This window comes from Gobius niger, assembly GCF_951799975.1.
Source record: "Gobius niger genome assembly, chromosome: 11".
NCBI classification, from domain to species: domain Eukaryota; kingdom Metazoa; phylum Chordata; class Actinopteri; order Gobiiformes; family Gobiidae; genus Gobius; species Gobius niger.
This window is the reverse complement of record NC_136862.1, coordinates 11,216,112-11,230,309: the sequence shown is the minus strand read 5'-3', so window position 1 is coordinate 11,230,309 and position 14,198 is coordinate 11,216,112. Positions and strand designations below refer to the sequence as shown.

General features: G+C 42.8%; 1 protein-coding gene across 1 annotated transcript; it reads right to left on the bottom strand.

The window, feature by feature from the left end:
- Positions 1-5,484: 5,484 nt before the first annotated feature.
- On the bottom strand, positions 5,485-8,632 carry LOC306969879 (collagenase 3-like). The gene is made up of 10 exons (XM_079565655.1): positions 8,523-8,632; positions 8,097-8,344; positions 7,876-8,024; positions 7,672-7,800; positions 7,434-7,595; positions 7,222-7,351; positions 6,587-6,720; positions 6,341-6,500; positions 6,161-6,264; positions 5,485-5,786 (listed from the first exon to the last, which is right to left on the bottom strand). Exons 1-10 carry the CDS (start codon positions 8,622-8,624, stop codon positions 5,677-5,679), a joined length of 1,428 nt encoding a protein of 475 aa, XP_079421781.1. The 5' UTR covers positions 8,625-8,632; the 3' UTR covers positions 5,485-5,676.
- Between the last annotated feature and the right edge of the window lie 5,566 nt (positions 8,633-14,198).

The window sequence follows — 14,198 nt, the reverse complement described above, 5'->3', positions numbered from 1 at the left end:
CTTGATTGAGATTTGTGTTTGTGCTCGGGGACTTGCCGTTTTATAGCCCAGGTGCCAGGGTGTGTTGAGCAACTCCACTGTCACAAACTGAGTAAATGCTCCTTTAAAGGAGTAAAGAGGAAGTGGTGGGCCCTTTGGTCATACAATACTGCTGAAGTATGACAGCATTATGATTCGGGAAGAATAGATTTACGTTAATCTATTTCTGCATCTGAAACTCATAATAATTCTGTGTTGCAAATTTTCAAGCTTATCACATTTCAGTCAGTCCATCAGTACATATACAACAATTCAGTGACGTCTTTAATTGAATTAAATACATTGTGTGATTAAAAAGTAATTTTTTGTTTGAATACTTTTTCTCGGCGGGGTGTTCTTGATGGCCCTGCGCCTTGTTGTTCCTGCAATACCCAGTGCAGTAAAGGCTTTGTGGAGGGAGCACCCTACAAATCCTCTGCAGTCAACCTCAATAGGCATGTATCTCGCCTTCCATTCCTGAGCTCTGTGACCAGATGTTCATATTTGGTCATCTTTCTTTTGTGAGCTTCTCCAAAGCCGTCCTCCCATGGCACGGCCAGCTCCACGACGATATTCTTGGTGCTCTCTGAGACTACGTTGGCGGATACAGAGTTGTGCTGACAATGTGCTGGGGGAATTTCAGCTGCTTCTCCGAATCCACAGATAGTTTCCAGTCCTTGGCTGATGCCAGGTGGTGCCTTCCTCCCTGCTTGTGGCTGTTCCTCTGCCCTGCAAATGTGATTGAGCTGGTGGTGTTACTCCCTCGGCCACCTGGTTTTGATGCCAGGTGTAACGAACCTGACCAAGCACTGTTGGACAAGGGCTCAGAATGTGCTCCAGCATTCCAGATGGCAAATTGGTGACATATCTGCTTTTCCCCACGTACAGAGGTTTGATAGGCTAGATTTGGCATCATATGCCCGAATCAGGAAGGTTATGCAGTGCAACTCACTCTGCCAGGCTTCTTTGTGCTGCTTCCTGAGGGACTTCAACTCCATCCACCTTCTGGTTCCTTGTGTAGGTGGATCGAGTTGATCGCTTCTCCTCAGCACCGAACCTCTCCTGAGCTAAGCTGGAGATGATGGTCATCATTGCCTGCAGCCTTCAATCCACATCTCCCTTCACTGTTGCTTCACTGTTGCTTCAAGCACCTTAGCGACATCGTCTAAGGACGGGGGACACCCATGCCGCTCGTCACTACCTCCTATTGGACATTATATTTGCCTGGATTCACCTGAACTTTTAATTTTCAAATTTATTGCCCTGTTTTATTGCCTTAATGTTTGGTGCACCCCTGTGAGGCGACTTCTGTTGTGATATTGGGCTATACAAAACCATTAAACTTGAAACTTGAAACTTGTCAGACTGCTGTCAGACTGCCATTTTACAGGCCTGTGGCCACTTGATTTGAACCTTTGCCTGGGGTAGAAGACATGGAGGGACGGTTAGAGGCTCTGAGTGCTATGGGGTGCTTCCTGGCTCGGCTCCTCCTGCGTTCTGATCAGAAGTAGCCTCTGTACGCTGTGATGTTCTCCAAACACTTCATCCTGACTTGGTGGATCTTAAGGTCATGGCCGTTTTTGTAGGTTTTCCCACACCTGCATACTGCGGTCGTTGTCGTTTCTCCATTGCCATTAGTCGGTAACCTTGGGTCTGTCAGATTAGGGTTCTCATTCTCCCCCCCTCTCAGGCTCCCCTGGGGGAATGCTTTCATGAGTCGATCTGTAGCTTCAAAAGGGTTCCTCCTCTCGGAGAATGCGGTTTGGGCTGCCAAATACAAAGCTACAGCAACAAAGCGAATGCAGAGTATCTTAAATTCCAGCAGGTCGTTCACGGGGCCGGTGGAGACCACTTGTTTGGAGTTGTGGTCATACGTGTAGTGGACATTCCCCTTGAAAAAGTGCACATAATCTGCGGGGGAAAACATCAGCAAACTATGAAGACTCAAATATGCTTGTTTGCAAAGAGCTAGCAAGAAAACAGTTTTCCCATTATATGAAAGAAATGCCTGATTGAGGCGTGGAAATGTGGCTTTGTAAAAAAAACTAATGTGTGTGTCATTTTTTATGAAGCTGTTGAAAAATCTCCTTTGAAGAAGAAAAAAATTATAGGTAAATTTCAGTATTTCATAGAATAATCTATCCTATTTATAGACTTATACAGTTGCATGAGGCTTTGATGGCAAACATAATGTAGAGCAATTAACTTAAACAGCAGCTTGCTCTATGGGTGATGGTCTGTTGTCCAGTACCTCTCATAGTTCATCATATCTGGAAAAAACAACATGACAAGAAATCTTCAACCTCAACAGTGTAAACTGGAGTCTGTATTAAGTGTTATAAAAAGATCAGCAAAGTCATTGTTAGTGGATGGTTGGATGACAAATAAACATCCTCAGTGTGTTTGCTGTTGCAAAGAGGAAATTACTTGTTTACTGTATATGGCTCTGTAACCACACAATTGTGCAGTATTTCAAGTTAAAGCAGAAGAGACGTGTTTGATTGCCTATGCCTATTGCAGTTCTGGTGTGTACCCCCAACACTCATGTCCAGTGAAGAACACACTGTAGCGCTCAAAGCGGAAGTGAAGAGCAGCATCCACAGATTTTACTCTGGAAGGAAAACCCAAGTCTGTGATGTTTTTGGGAAAACCTTCCCTCAGCTGTAACTGAGCTAGTTTCCAATACTGAGTGCCTGAAAAGCAAAACACCAACATTAACTACATAACACTAAACTATTAAGTAAAATTCACACAGTGAAAGTCATGATCAAAACTCCATAAAGTCACAACAGCTACAAAAACTATGCAAACAAACTATGCATGTATAAATGATTTGTCTGTGATGAGAAGTGTGTGTGTATTAGGGTGTGTGCATAATCAGTGTAATCAGATCTGTAGCCATAGTTTTGTCTTTCATTGGCACCTTTTGTTCATTTTCTTTTGAAAGAGTAATTTGTGTAGTAGGCCAGATGTTAACTGAACCTTACATAGGCGTGGCTGCAATGGGTGGTTGATCAGGAACCAGAACCGAGCTTGAAACCAGTCCTCCAATCGCAGGCCAGAGCTCGCACAGCCAGATATCCATGGACGGAATAGACAGGTTTAGGCCACACAAACAAATACAGTATACAAAAAGGAGGGAGCCTGAGGGCTGTTTCATAATTACCAGACTCTGTAAACTAGGCTTATTTGGCCAAGTCTGGCTTATTTTGTTGTCTTTTCGGTTTCATAGACCAGGCTCACTCTGAGTCTGGCTCAGTTACTATGGAAATATAGTCTAAGAATTTAGCCTGGTCCGGACCAGGCTATAAGCAGATTGAGCGCGAGCTATGTTTCTTCTTCGTGGAATCCAACACCAATGGGCAATGTAAATGACACAAGCAGGACATTAGCGCCATCATCTGGCCAAAATGTATGTTCGCCTCAAAAATGTGAAAAAGAAAACATGACATCACAAAATCAATTACTTTATGCAATAAATTATAAATATACACCAACATTGTCTCTTTCTCTCATCTGTGAAATACAAAGTTGTGTGACTTATTAATGACTTTATGTGTCATCAAAAAGCTTGTCCAATAAAAGGAACCTTAGCCCACAGGCCCCTCCCTCATGACCTGTGTCATGTACCTATGAAGCTAATGTAGAGGAACAGAGCTGGCGGCCTGTGAAGTATGCTGCATGTTCACGCTTGGCCATGATTTCTCAATGAACTCTGCGATTGTTAGTGTGGTCTGCTTATGTATGTGTTACACTTGTCATCAAAAGAAGAAGCAACTTGTCGATTTTCAGCTGGTTTATTGTCTACAGACAACAGCAGGCATCTCTTTTCGGTCACGTTCACAGTGCGTTGTACCCATAGACTGTAAAAAATAATGGACGTCTTATGCTCACTCCTCCCCGTTTACCAGAATGACCACGGTCGTGGGGGAATTCATGGCGGATTTACAGACTCCCCCTCCCCAGCTCTGACGAAGCATGTTTCTAAAAAGGACATACGGGCGGGATTTTCACCGTAGACTCGGCCCTTGCGTGACGTGTAGCTCGCGCTGCTCCAATGCTAACAGTCCGAGCCTCATTAAGTACGAGATTTCAAAAATTCTTCTTACGAAAACCAGCCTGGTTTCATATATTGTGATTAACCCAGCGTTATCTCAGGAGGAATATCTAGCCTAGTCTAGTGTTGAAAAAATTTAAACCAGGCGTTAAAGTTGTTTTTAAGGTGTCTAAACTCCAATGCTTTTCAATGGGGGCCTAGTGGCGATATGGAGGTACTACAGCAATGGCGGAGCAATGGCGGAGCAATGGCGGCCCCCAGTGTCGTGGTCATAAAGCAGAGCAGCCAGTGCCCATTGGTTGTACCGCAACTTGTCTTACTCGAGACTTTTACCACACATATTGAACGACGAGCGCCCACCTGTGGCGCAAAAGCGCTATTGCTTCTACAGGTTAAAGGGATATTTCAGGATTTTTAACATAGGGCCTCATTTCCTAGTTATCCAGAGTGTTGCTGGTATCTTGAGATATTTTTTTTTGTAATTCATGCAGTTCTTATGTTTGAAGAGTTTCGTGGCGCTAGGCCAATGCAAGGCTAGCGCATTTCTACGATATCAGCTAGCCTGCATTAAAAACAGTCTTACGCACTCCACAGTGCACCTGAGGCAAATGACTTATTACTTACAAAAAAAATATCTCCAGGTACCAGCAACACTCTGGATAACTAGGAAATGAGGCCCTATGTCAAAAATCCTGAAATATCCCTTCAACTAGATTTGCTTACAACATACTTTTATAATTATGTACGCTATCAGGATCCAACTACTAAGACATTTTATGGGAGTGTACAATTTTACTTATTCCTACATACGCAGCAAGTGCTAATTAGTTGAACCTCATGTCTTGAATTAGTGAGATTAGTCAAGCTCGGTGTCCCTTTTGGTGAAACCCAGTAATCGCAGCTTGAATTGTTGTGCCTAACTTATGTCAGGATTTGGAGCCTAAGCCTGGCTTTACTGAGCGAGTTTTATGAAACAGCCCTCAGGAGGGGGGCCGTAACAACAAGCATGAACCAAAATACAAAATCCTTTCCGGTGACATCTGGTGGCTGTACTTTGTATTGCAAATATAAAAGATGAGCTCCTATCTTTGCATGTGGTCAGAGCTTTAATGTTTGTTTGTTTTCAATTAAAATAATAAAGGATAATTTGGTAAATAACAGTGGTGTAAAAGTGTAAATGTGCTGATAATCAGATTTTTTGTTTTTGCTTTTCATTCGGTGAGTACTGCCAGTCAGTGGTGAATTCTTCTGTCTCTTCTCTACATGTACTTTATTTTTCTAATCTATACGCAGCTCTACAGAAGATAGATTACATTAGGCTTAGTATGCATGCATGTCTTCATAATAATCAATGTAATGAAAAGATGTCAACCATTTGATTTTTTTTATAAATTTATTTTGATGAGATTTATGTAACAAGTTCCAGACTGACTTCAAAGAACACATATTAACTTAGATTTAAATAGCAGTAAAAAACACATAAATAAGACACATATGAAGTTAATTAAGGTGCTTGAACAGAAAGGTGCATTACAGTATTTAACCGTATCAGTGCAAAGACATTCATGCTGTTTTTACTTCATGTGGCACTCAGGACGGCTCTAGTAGTTGCTGCAGGGCAGGAAGTAGTTGTTGTTGAGCATACGGAACAGGTGTCCACTCCTCAGACTGTACTCAAACATGAACGGACCACTGTAGATGTACGTGAAACCTGCGCAAAAACACACTTATGTTAGTCCATCATCGAAACTGCACATTCATTATGAGGAGATGCACGTCTGCACCTTTGTTATTGCTCAAATAATATGACTTTTTAACCTAAGCAACTACAACTATTATAAATGCTTTTAATTAATACTATTCTTTTTTCTGGGGTGGGCAGGCTTTATTGGACAACACAGTGAAGACGATATATTCAGCAAATCTAGGACTTTGAGACTGGCGTTGTGCTATGACTGAGTGATAAGAGCCGTCACCAATCGCCTCAAGGCCATTGCAGAACTCAACAATTTAAATTCTATCATCGTCAAAACACAAATGTAGTTTTATTCAGTCACTGACAGACTCTGTTTGTGATGGACTCACCTCTGTGCTGGAAGGCTGCAGTGACTTTGCTGGTCAGACCGGAGAACTTCTCATCCACATATTTAGGATATCCCTCATCCATCTTCTTAGTGATCTCATTATAACTGTGAAAATAAACCCATGACTGTTAATATTTGTTATCTCACAATAAACCAAACTTACACAAAGCACACTACATACCTGTAATACATATCGTCTACAAAGAACAGCGTCTTGCGAGTGGCCACATCAAACAAAGCAGCGTCGATTTTCTTCACCGTCTTGGGAAGACCGAAGCTGGAAATGGATTTTGGGTAACCTGCTACAAGATCATAAGTGTTGAACGCCCACACCTGGCGACCTGTGAAATGGTTGAAAAGGTTGTTGAGTAAAGAGCAACATAGTAGTGCAAGTTTTGTCTTTGAGGTTCCGCAAAGGCGGACTCACCTTTGAAGAGAAGAACCCGGTCCGTCTCCTGGCTCTCATAGGCTGCGTCCACAGTGTTAGGAGCGTCAGGCCAGAAGTTGGTGATGAGAGACTGCTGCGTCGTGTAGCTCTGAGGGTAGCTGCGCCAGAAGAAGCTACGGCACACAAGAATGTAAAATAGTATTAACTTTATTTGAAGAACATACAGTATGTGACAGACATAAACATATGGTTAATTTAAGACTGTTATATGAGTGTAATACCAAGGCTACGTTAGAGAGTAGATTTAATATAAATGTTATGCTCTGTATCAGTGTTTCTCAATTTAATCCTCTCATAGCACTCCAGAGTCAAGCTTAAAATTAGTTTAGCCTGTTGTTGTTGTTGTTGTTGTTTTTTGTCCCGGCTTAGTCGAGATTTGGATACGTTTTGGGAAATATTTGCAAAACCAAATACTTTGTGACGATGTGAATTTGTTTCTGTCAGTATTTCATATTTCTTCATACTTAAGATAACAGATAATTTGATTCATTTCATCTGAGAATTTGAATCCAGATGTAGACAAATAAACAAGGTGCCATCGTTATTATTCAAATTAAATTGTATATAAAAAACAATAAAATGAGAAATACGTAAAGTACAAACAAAAATGGTACCTTTCTTTAAAGAAGATCATTTCTCCTCTGAGGGTGGTAACAGCATCCAAGACCAGATTGGAGTCACATGCGTCAGGAGTAGAGGGAGCCGTGGGGTCAGGTCCTGAGCCAGGTTTATCGGGGTTTGGGCCTATGAGAAAAAGATACATTTGTGTGAATGATGCCACAAAAAATACATTTTCTATAAAGTGTTTGTACAAATTTGTGCTCACCATAGAGGGACTGAATGCCGTTGACATCGTCCTGAGGTAGAACAAAGGTGTCAGGGTTCCTGAAGGAGTAGATGGGGGCCATGAGTGCGCCGGGATCATCCGAATGGGACAGGCCCAAAGAGTGACCGAACTCATGGGCAGCCACCAGAAACAGCACATAGCCTGGGAGACAAAGATGTGGTTTGTTAATCTGTGTTACAGTGTGAGTGTGAGTGTTCAGCATAATGAGGGAACTAACCAGAGTTTGAGCGGTAGGTGAAAGTCTCATCCTCGTCGAAATGTGCGTCTCCTCCGATGCCGGATGACGGGGCGAAAGCGTGGGCCAGTGTGCCATCAGGTCCGTCAAAGGGGTAAGAGTCACGGTGGTCTGTCGGCATGAGGATAATCGTCGTGATCATCTAGTTTTATTAACTCTGCTACTGCCATTTGATCAAATACTTACATCCGCTGCCAAAGGAGATCATGATGTCTGCAGTGCCGCTGTAGATCCGGGTGAACCGCAGGGGAGTGACTTTGGCCCACACGTTTAGGGCTTTTTCAATGGAGTCATCGACTTCTGCCGCGGTCATATCTGGAGTGTAGTTTTCAATTCTGTTCCAAGCGAAAATAGTCAGTAAATGCACATTTTATGAAAGATCTTTGCTCCTTGAAAGAGACGCTCACCTGTACGTCAGGGTGTTTTTTGGCCATACGAGGTTATTCCCAAAGGTGGAGAATCTGGCGACTTTTTCATCCGGAACACCGCAGCGAGGTTTCTTCATCATGGACATTGTTTCGGCGTCAAGGTGACCAGTGACTTTGAGTCCGAAAAACCTCTGCATCTCTCTCAGCTTCTTGGTGATGGGACTGAGGCCTCGTCTGACCGTCGGGCCCGTCTCCTCAGTGAGGTTGTAGAACTTCTTTAGATAGTCCTAAAAATTGCCTAGATATTAGATTTTGTACATGAAACATACACTGATCAGTACTAGCATTTCAATAGCTCATCTTGTCATTATGGCAGGGACTCTCAAACGTTTTTGGACTGAGGACCCGGAACTGAACAAAACCCCAAAAAATCCTATGGGTTCCTCATATAGTATAAAGATATACCATTGCAAAGCTCTCATCCTGCTTGGTGATGGTTGACAGTGGCATACAGTAGACTACAGTGGCCAGGCTCAGGATCAGTAAGTTCTTCATGACTGTCTTCATGTTTCTCTCTTGATTGAGATTTGTGTTTGTGCTCGGGGACTTGCCGTTTTATAGCCCAGGTGCCAGGGTGTGTTGAGCAACTCCACTGTCCACAAACTGAGTAAATGCTCCTTTAAAGGAGTAAAGAGGAAGTGGTGGGCCCTTTGGTCATACAATACTGCTGAAGTATGACAGCATTATGATTGGGGAAGAATAGATTTACGTTAATCTATTTCTGCATCTGAAACTCATAATAATTCTGTGTTGTAAATTTTCAAGCTTATCACATTTCAGTCAGTCCATCAGTACATATACAACAATTCAGTGACGTCTTTAATTGAATTAAATACATTGTGTGATTAAAAAGTAATTTTTTGTTTGAATACGTTTGCGTTTATTATTATTATTATTATTTTTTGTATTTTTAGTATAGAAACACATCTTCAGATGCACCTCAACACATCATCAGTGATGTAACCTGGGGTCATTGGGTGTTTGGGTCTTTCAACATCAGACTCCCTCGCCCAGGCGACCCAGCCACGGCTAATCAGACCGCAACTTGTGTCCTGGTTGCCCCCATGGTTCTCCTCTACGGATCCAGAGCCATCTTGAGGCTTTCTCGGCTGTGCGGGGTGTTCTTGATGGCCCTGCGCCTTGTTGTTCCTGCAATACCCAGTGCAGTAAAGGCTTTGTGGAGGGAGCACCCCACAAATCCTCTGCAGTCAACCTCAATGGGCATGTATCTCGCCTTCCATTCCTGAGCTCTGTGACCAGATGTTCATATTTGGTCATCTTTCTTTTGTGAGCTTCTCCAAAGCGGTCCTCCCATGGCACGGCCAGCTCCAGGATGACGATATTCTTGGTGCTCTCTGAGACTACGTTGGCGGATACAGAGTTGTGCTGACAATATGCTGGGGGAATTTCAGCTGCTTCTCCGAATCCACAGATAGTTTCCAGTCCTTGGCTGATGCCAGGTGGTGCCTTCCTCCCTGCTTGTGGCTGTTCCTCTGCCGCGCAAATGTGATTGAGCTGGTGGTGTTACTCCCTCGGCCACCTGGTTTTGATGCCAGGTGTAACGAACCTGACCAAGCACTGTTGGACAAGGGCTCAGAATGTGCTCCAGCATTCCAGATGGCAAATTGGTGACATATCTGCTTTTCCCCACGTACAGAGGTTTGATAGGCTAGATTTGGCATCATATGCCCGAATAATCAGGAAGGTTATGCAGTGCAACTCACTCTGCCAGGCTTCTTTGTGCTGCTTCCTGAGGGACTTCAACTCCATCCACCTTCTGGTTCCTTGTGTAGGTGGATCGAGTTGATCGCTTCTCCTCAGCACCGAACCTCTCCTGAGCTAAGCTGGAGATGATGGTCATCATTGCCTGCAGCCTTCAATCCACATCTCCCTTCACTGTTGCTTCACTGTTGCTTCAAGCACCTTAGCGACATCGTCTAAGGACGGGGGACACCCACGCCGCTCGTCACTACCTCCTATTGGACATTATATTTGCCTGGATTCACCTGAACTTTTAATTGTCAAATTTATTGCCCTGTTTTATTGCCTTAATGTTTGGTGCACCCCTGTGAGGCGACTTCTGTTGTGATATTGGGCTATACAAAACCATTAAACTTGAAACTTGAAACTTGTCAGACTGCTTTCAGACTGCCATTTTACAGGCCTGTGGCCACTTGATTTGGACCATTGCCTGGGGTAGAAGACATGGAGGGACGGTTAGAGGCTCTGAGTGCTATGGGGTGCTTCCTGGCTCGGCTCCTCCTGCGTTCTGATCAGAAGTAGCCTCTGTACGCTGTGATGTTCTCCAAACACTTCATCCTGACTTGGTGGATCTTAAGGTCATGGCCGTTTTTGTAGGTTTTCCCACACCTGTCCTGCATACTGCGGTCGTTGTCGTTTCTCCATTGCCATTAGTCGGTAACCTTGGGTCTGTCAGATTAGGGTTCTCATTCTCCCCCCCTCTCAGGCTCCCCTGGGGGAATGCTTTCATGAGACGATCTGTAGCTTCAAAAAGGTTCCTCCTCTCGGAGAATGCGGTTTGGGCTGCCAAATACAAAGCTACAGCAACAAAGCGAATGCAGAGTATCGTAAATTCCAGCAGGTGGTTCACGGGGCCGGTGGAGACCACTTGTTTGGAGTTGTGGTCATACGTGTAGTGGACATTCCCCTTGAAAAAGTGCACATAATCTGCGGGGAATAACATCAGCAAACTATGAAGACTCAAATATGCTTGTTTGCAAAGAGCTAGCAAGAAAACAGTTTTCCCATTATATGAAAGAAATGCCTGATTGAGGCGTGGAAATGTGGCTTAGTAAAAAAAACTAATGTGTGTGTCATTTTTTTATGAAGCTGTTGAAAAATCTCCTTTGGCTCCTTTGAAGAAGAAAAAAATTATAGGTAAATGTCAGTATTTCATAGAATAATCTATCCTATTCATAGACTTATACAGTTGCATGAGGCTTTGATGGCAAACATAATGTAGAGCAATTAACTTAAACAGCAGCTTGCTCTATGGGTGATGGTCTGTTGTCCAGTACCTCTCATAGTTCATCATATCTGGAAAAAACAACATGACAAGAAATCTTCAACCTCAACAGTGTAAACTGGAGTCTGTATTAAGTGTTATAAAAAGATCAGCAAAGTCATTGTTAGTGGATGGTTGGATGACAAATAAACATCCTCAGTGTGTTTGCTGTTGCAAAGAGGAAATTACTTGTTTACTGTATATGGCTCTGTAACCACACAATTGTGCAGTATTTCAAGTTAAAGCAGAAGAGACGTGTTTGATTGCATATGCCTATTGCAGTTCTGGTGTGTACCCCCAACACTCATGTCCAGTGAAGAATACACTGTAGCGCTCAAAGCGGAAGTGAAGAGCAGCATCCACAGATTTTACTCTGGAAGGAAAACCCAAGTCTGTGATGTTTTTGGGAAAACCTTCCCTCAGCTGTAACTGAGCTAGTTTCCAATACTGAGTACCTGAAAAGCAAAACACCAACATTAACTATATAACACTAAACTATGTAGTAAAATTCACACAGTGAAAGTCATGATCAAAACTCCTTTAAGTCACAACAGCTACAAAAACTATGCAAACAAAACAAACAAAATACAGGATTAGGGTCACAGTCGTGACACTTATTCCTATGGTATTAGTATTGTTGAGAAAAGATGTATGCATGTATAAACTGATTTGTCTGTGATGAGAAGTGTGTGTATTAGGATGTGTGCATAATTAGTGTAATCAGATCTGTAGCCATAGTTTTGTCTTTCAATGGCACCTTTTGTTCATTTTCTTTTGAAAGAGTAATTTGTGTAGTAGGCCAGATGTTAACTGAACCTTACATAGGCGTGGCTGCAACGGGTGGTTGATCAGGAACCAGAACCGAGCTTGAAACCAGTCCTCCAATCGCAGGCCAGAGCTCGCACAGCCAGATATCCATGGACGGAATAGACAGGTTTAGGCCACACAAACAAATACAGTATACAAAAAGGAGGGAGCCTGAGGGCTGTTTCATAATTACCAGACTCTGTAAACTAGGCTTATTTGGCCAAGTCTGGCTTATTTTGTTGTCTTTTCGGTTTCATAGACCAGGCTCACTCTGAGTCTGGCTCAGTTACTATGGAAATATAGTCTAAGAATTTAGCCTGGTCCAACACCACTTGGCAATGTAAATGACACAAGCAGGACATTAGCGCCATCATCTGGCCAAAATGTATGTTCGCCTCAAATATGTGAAAAAGAAAACATGACATCACAAAATCAATTACTTTATGCAATAAATTATAAATATACACCAACATTGTCTCTTTCTCTCATCTGTGAAATACAAAGTTGTGTGACTTATTAATGACTTTATGTGTCATCAAAAAGCTTGTCCAATAAAAGGAACCTTAGCCCACAGGCCCCTCCCTCATGACCTGTGTCATGTACCTATGAAGCTAATGTAGAGGAACAGAGCTGGCGGCCCGTCTTATGCTCACTCCTCCCCGTTTACCAAAATGACCACGGTCGTGGGGGAATTCATGGCGGATTTACAGACTCCCCCTCCCCAGCTCTGACGAAGCATGTTTCTAAAAAGGACATACGGGCGGGATTTTCACCGTAGACTCGGCCCTTGCGTGACGTGTAGCTCGCGCTGCTCCAATGCTAACAGTCCGAGCCTCATTAAGTACGAGATTTCAAAAATTCTTCTTACGAAAACCAGCCTGGTTTCATATATTGTGATTAACCCAGCGTTATCTCAGGAGGAATATCTAGCCTAGTCCAGTGTTGAAAAGTTGAAAGTTGTTTTTAAGGTGTCTGAACTCCAATGCTTTTCAATGGGGGCCTAGTGGCGATATGGAGGTACTACAGCAATGGCGGAGCAATGGCGGAGCAATGGCGGAGCAATGGCGGCCCCCAGTGTCGTGGTCATAAAGCAGAGCAGCCAGTGCCCATTGGTTGTACCGCAACTTGTCTTACTCGAGACTTTTACCACACATATTGAACGACGAGCGCCCACCTGTGGCGCAAAAGCGCTATTGCTTCTACAGGTTAAAGGGATATTTCAGGATTTTTGACATAGGGCCTCATTTCCTAGTTATCCAGAGTGTTGCTGGTACCTGGAGATATTATTTTTGTAATTCATGCAGTTCTTATGTTTGAAGAGTTTCGTGGCGCTAGGCCAATGCAAGGCTAGCGCATTTCTACGATATCAGCTAGCCTGCATTAAAAACAGTCTTACGCACTCCACAGTGCACCTGAGGCAAATGACTTATTACTTACAAAAAAAATATCTCCAGGTACCAGCAACACTCTGGATAACTAGGAAATGAGGCCCTATGTCAAAAATCCTGAAATATCCCTTCAACTAGATTTGCTTACAACATACTTTTATAATTATGTATGCTATCAGGATCCAACTACTAAGACATTTTATGGGAGTGTACAATTTTACTTATTCCTACATACGCAGCAAGTGCTAATTAGTTGAACCTCATGTCTTGAATTAGTGAGATTAGTCAAGCTCGGTGTCCTTTTGGTGAAACCCAGTAATCGCAGCTTGAATTGTTGTGCCTAACTTAAGTCAGGATTTGGAGCCTAAGCCTGGCTTTACTGAGCGAGTTTTATGAAACAGCCCTCAGGAGGCCTGGGGCCGTAACAACAAGCATGAACCAAAATACAAAATCCTTTCCGGTGACATCTGGTGGCTGTACTTTGTATTGCAAATATAAAAGATGAGCTCCTATCTTTGCATGTGGTCAGAGCTTTAATGTTTGTTTGTTTTCAATTAAAATAATAAAGGATAATTTGGTAAATAACAGTGGTGTAAAAGTGTAAATGTGCTGATAATCAGATTTTTTGTTTTTGCTTTTCATTCGGTGAGTACTGCCAGTCAGTGGTGAATTCTTCTGTCTCTTCTCTACATGTACTTTATTTTTCTAATCTATACGCAGCTCTACAGAAGATAGATTACATTAGGCTTAGTATGCATGCATGTCTTCATAATAATCAATGTAATGAAAAGATGTCAACCATTTGATTTTTTTTATAAATTTATTTTGATGAGATTTATGTAACAAGTTCCAGGCTGACTT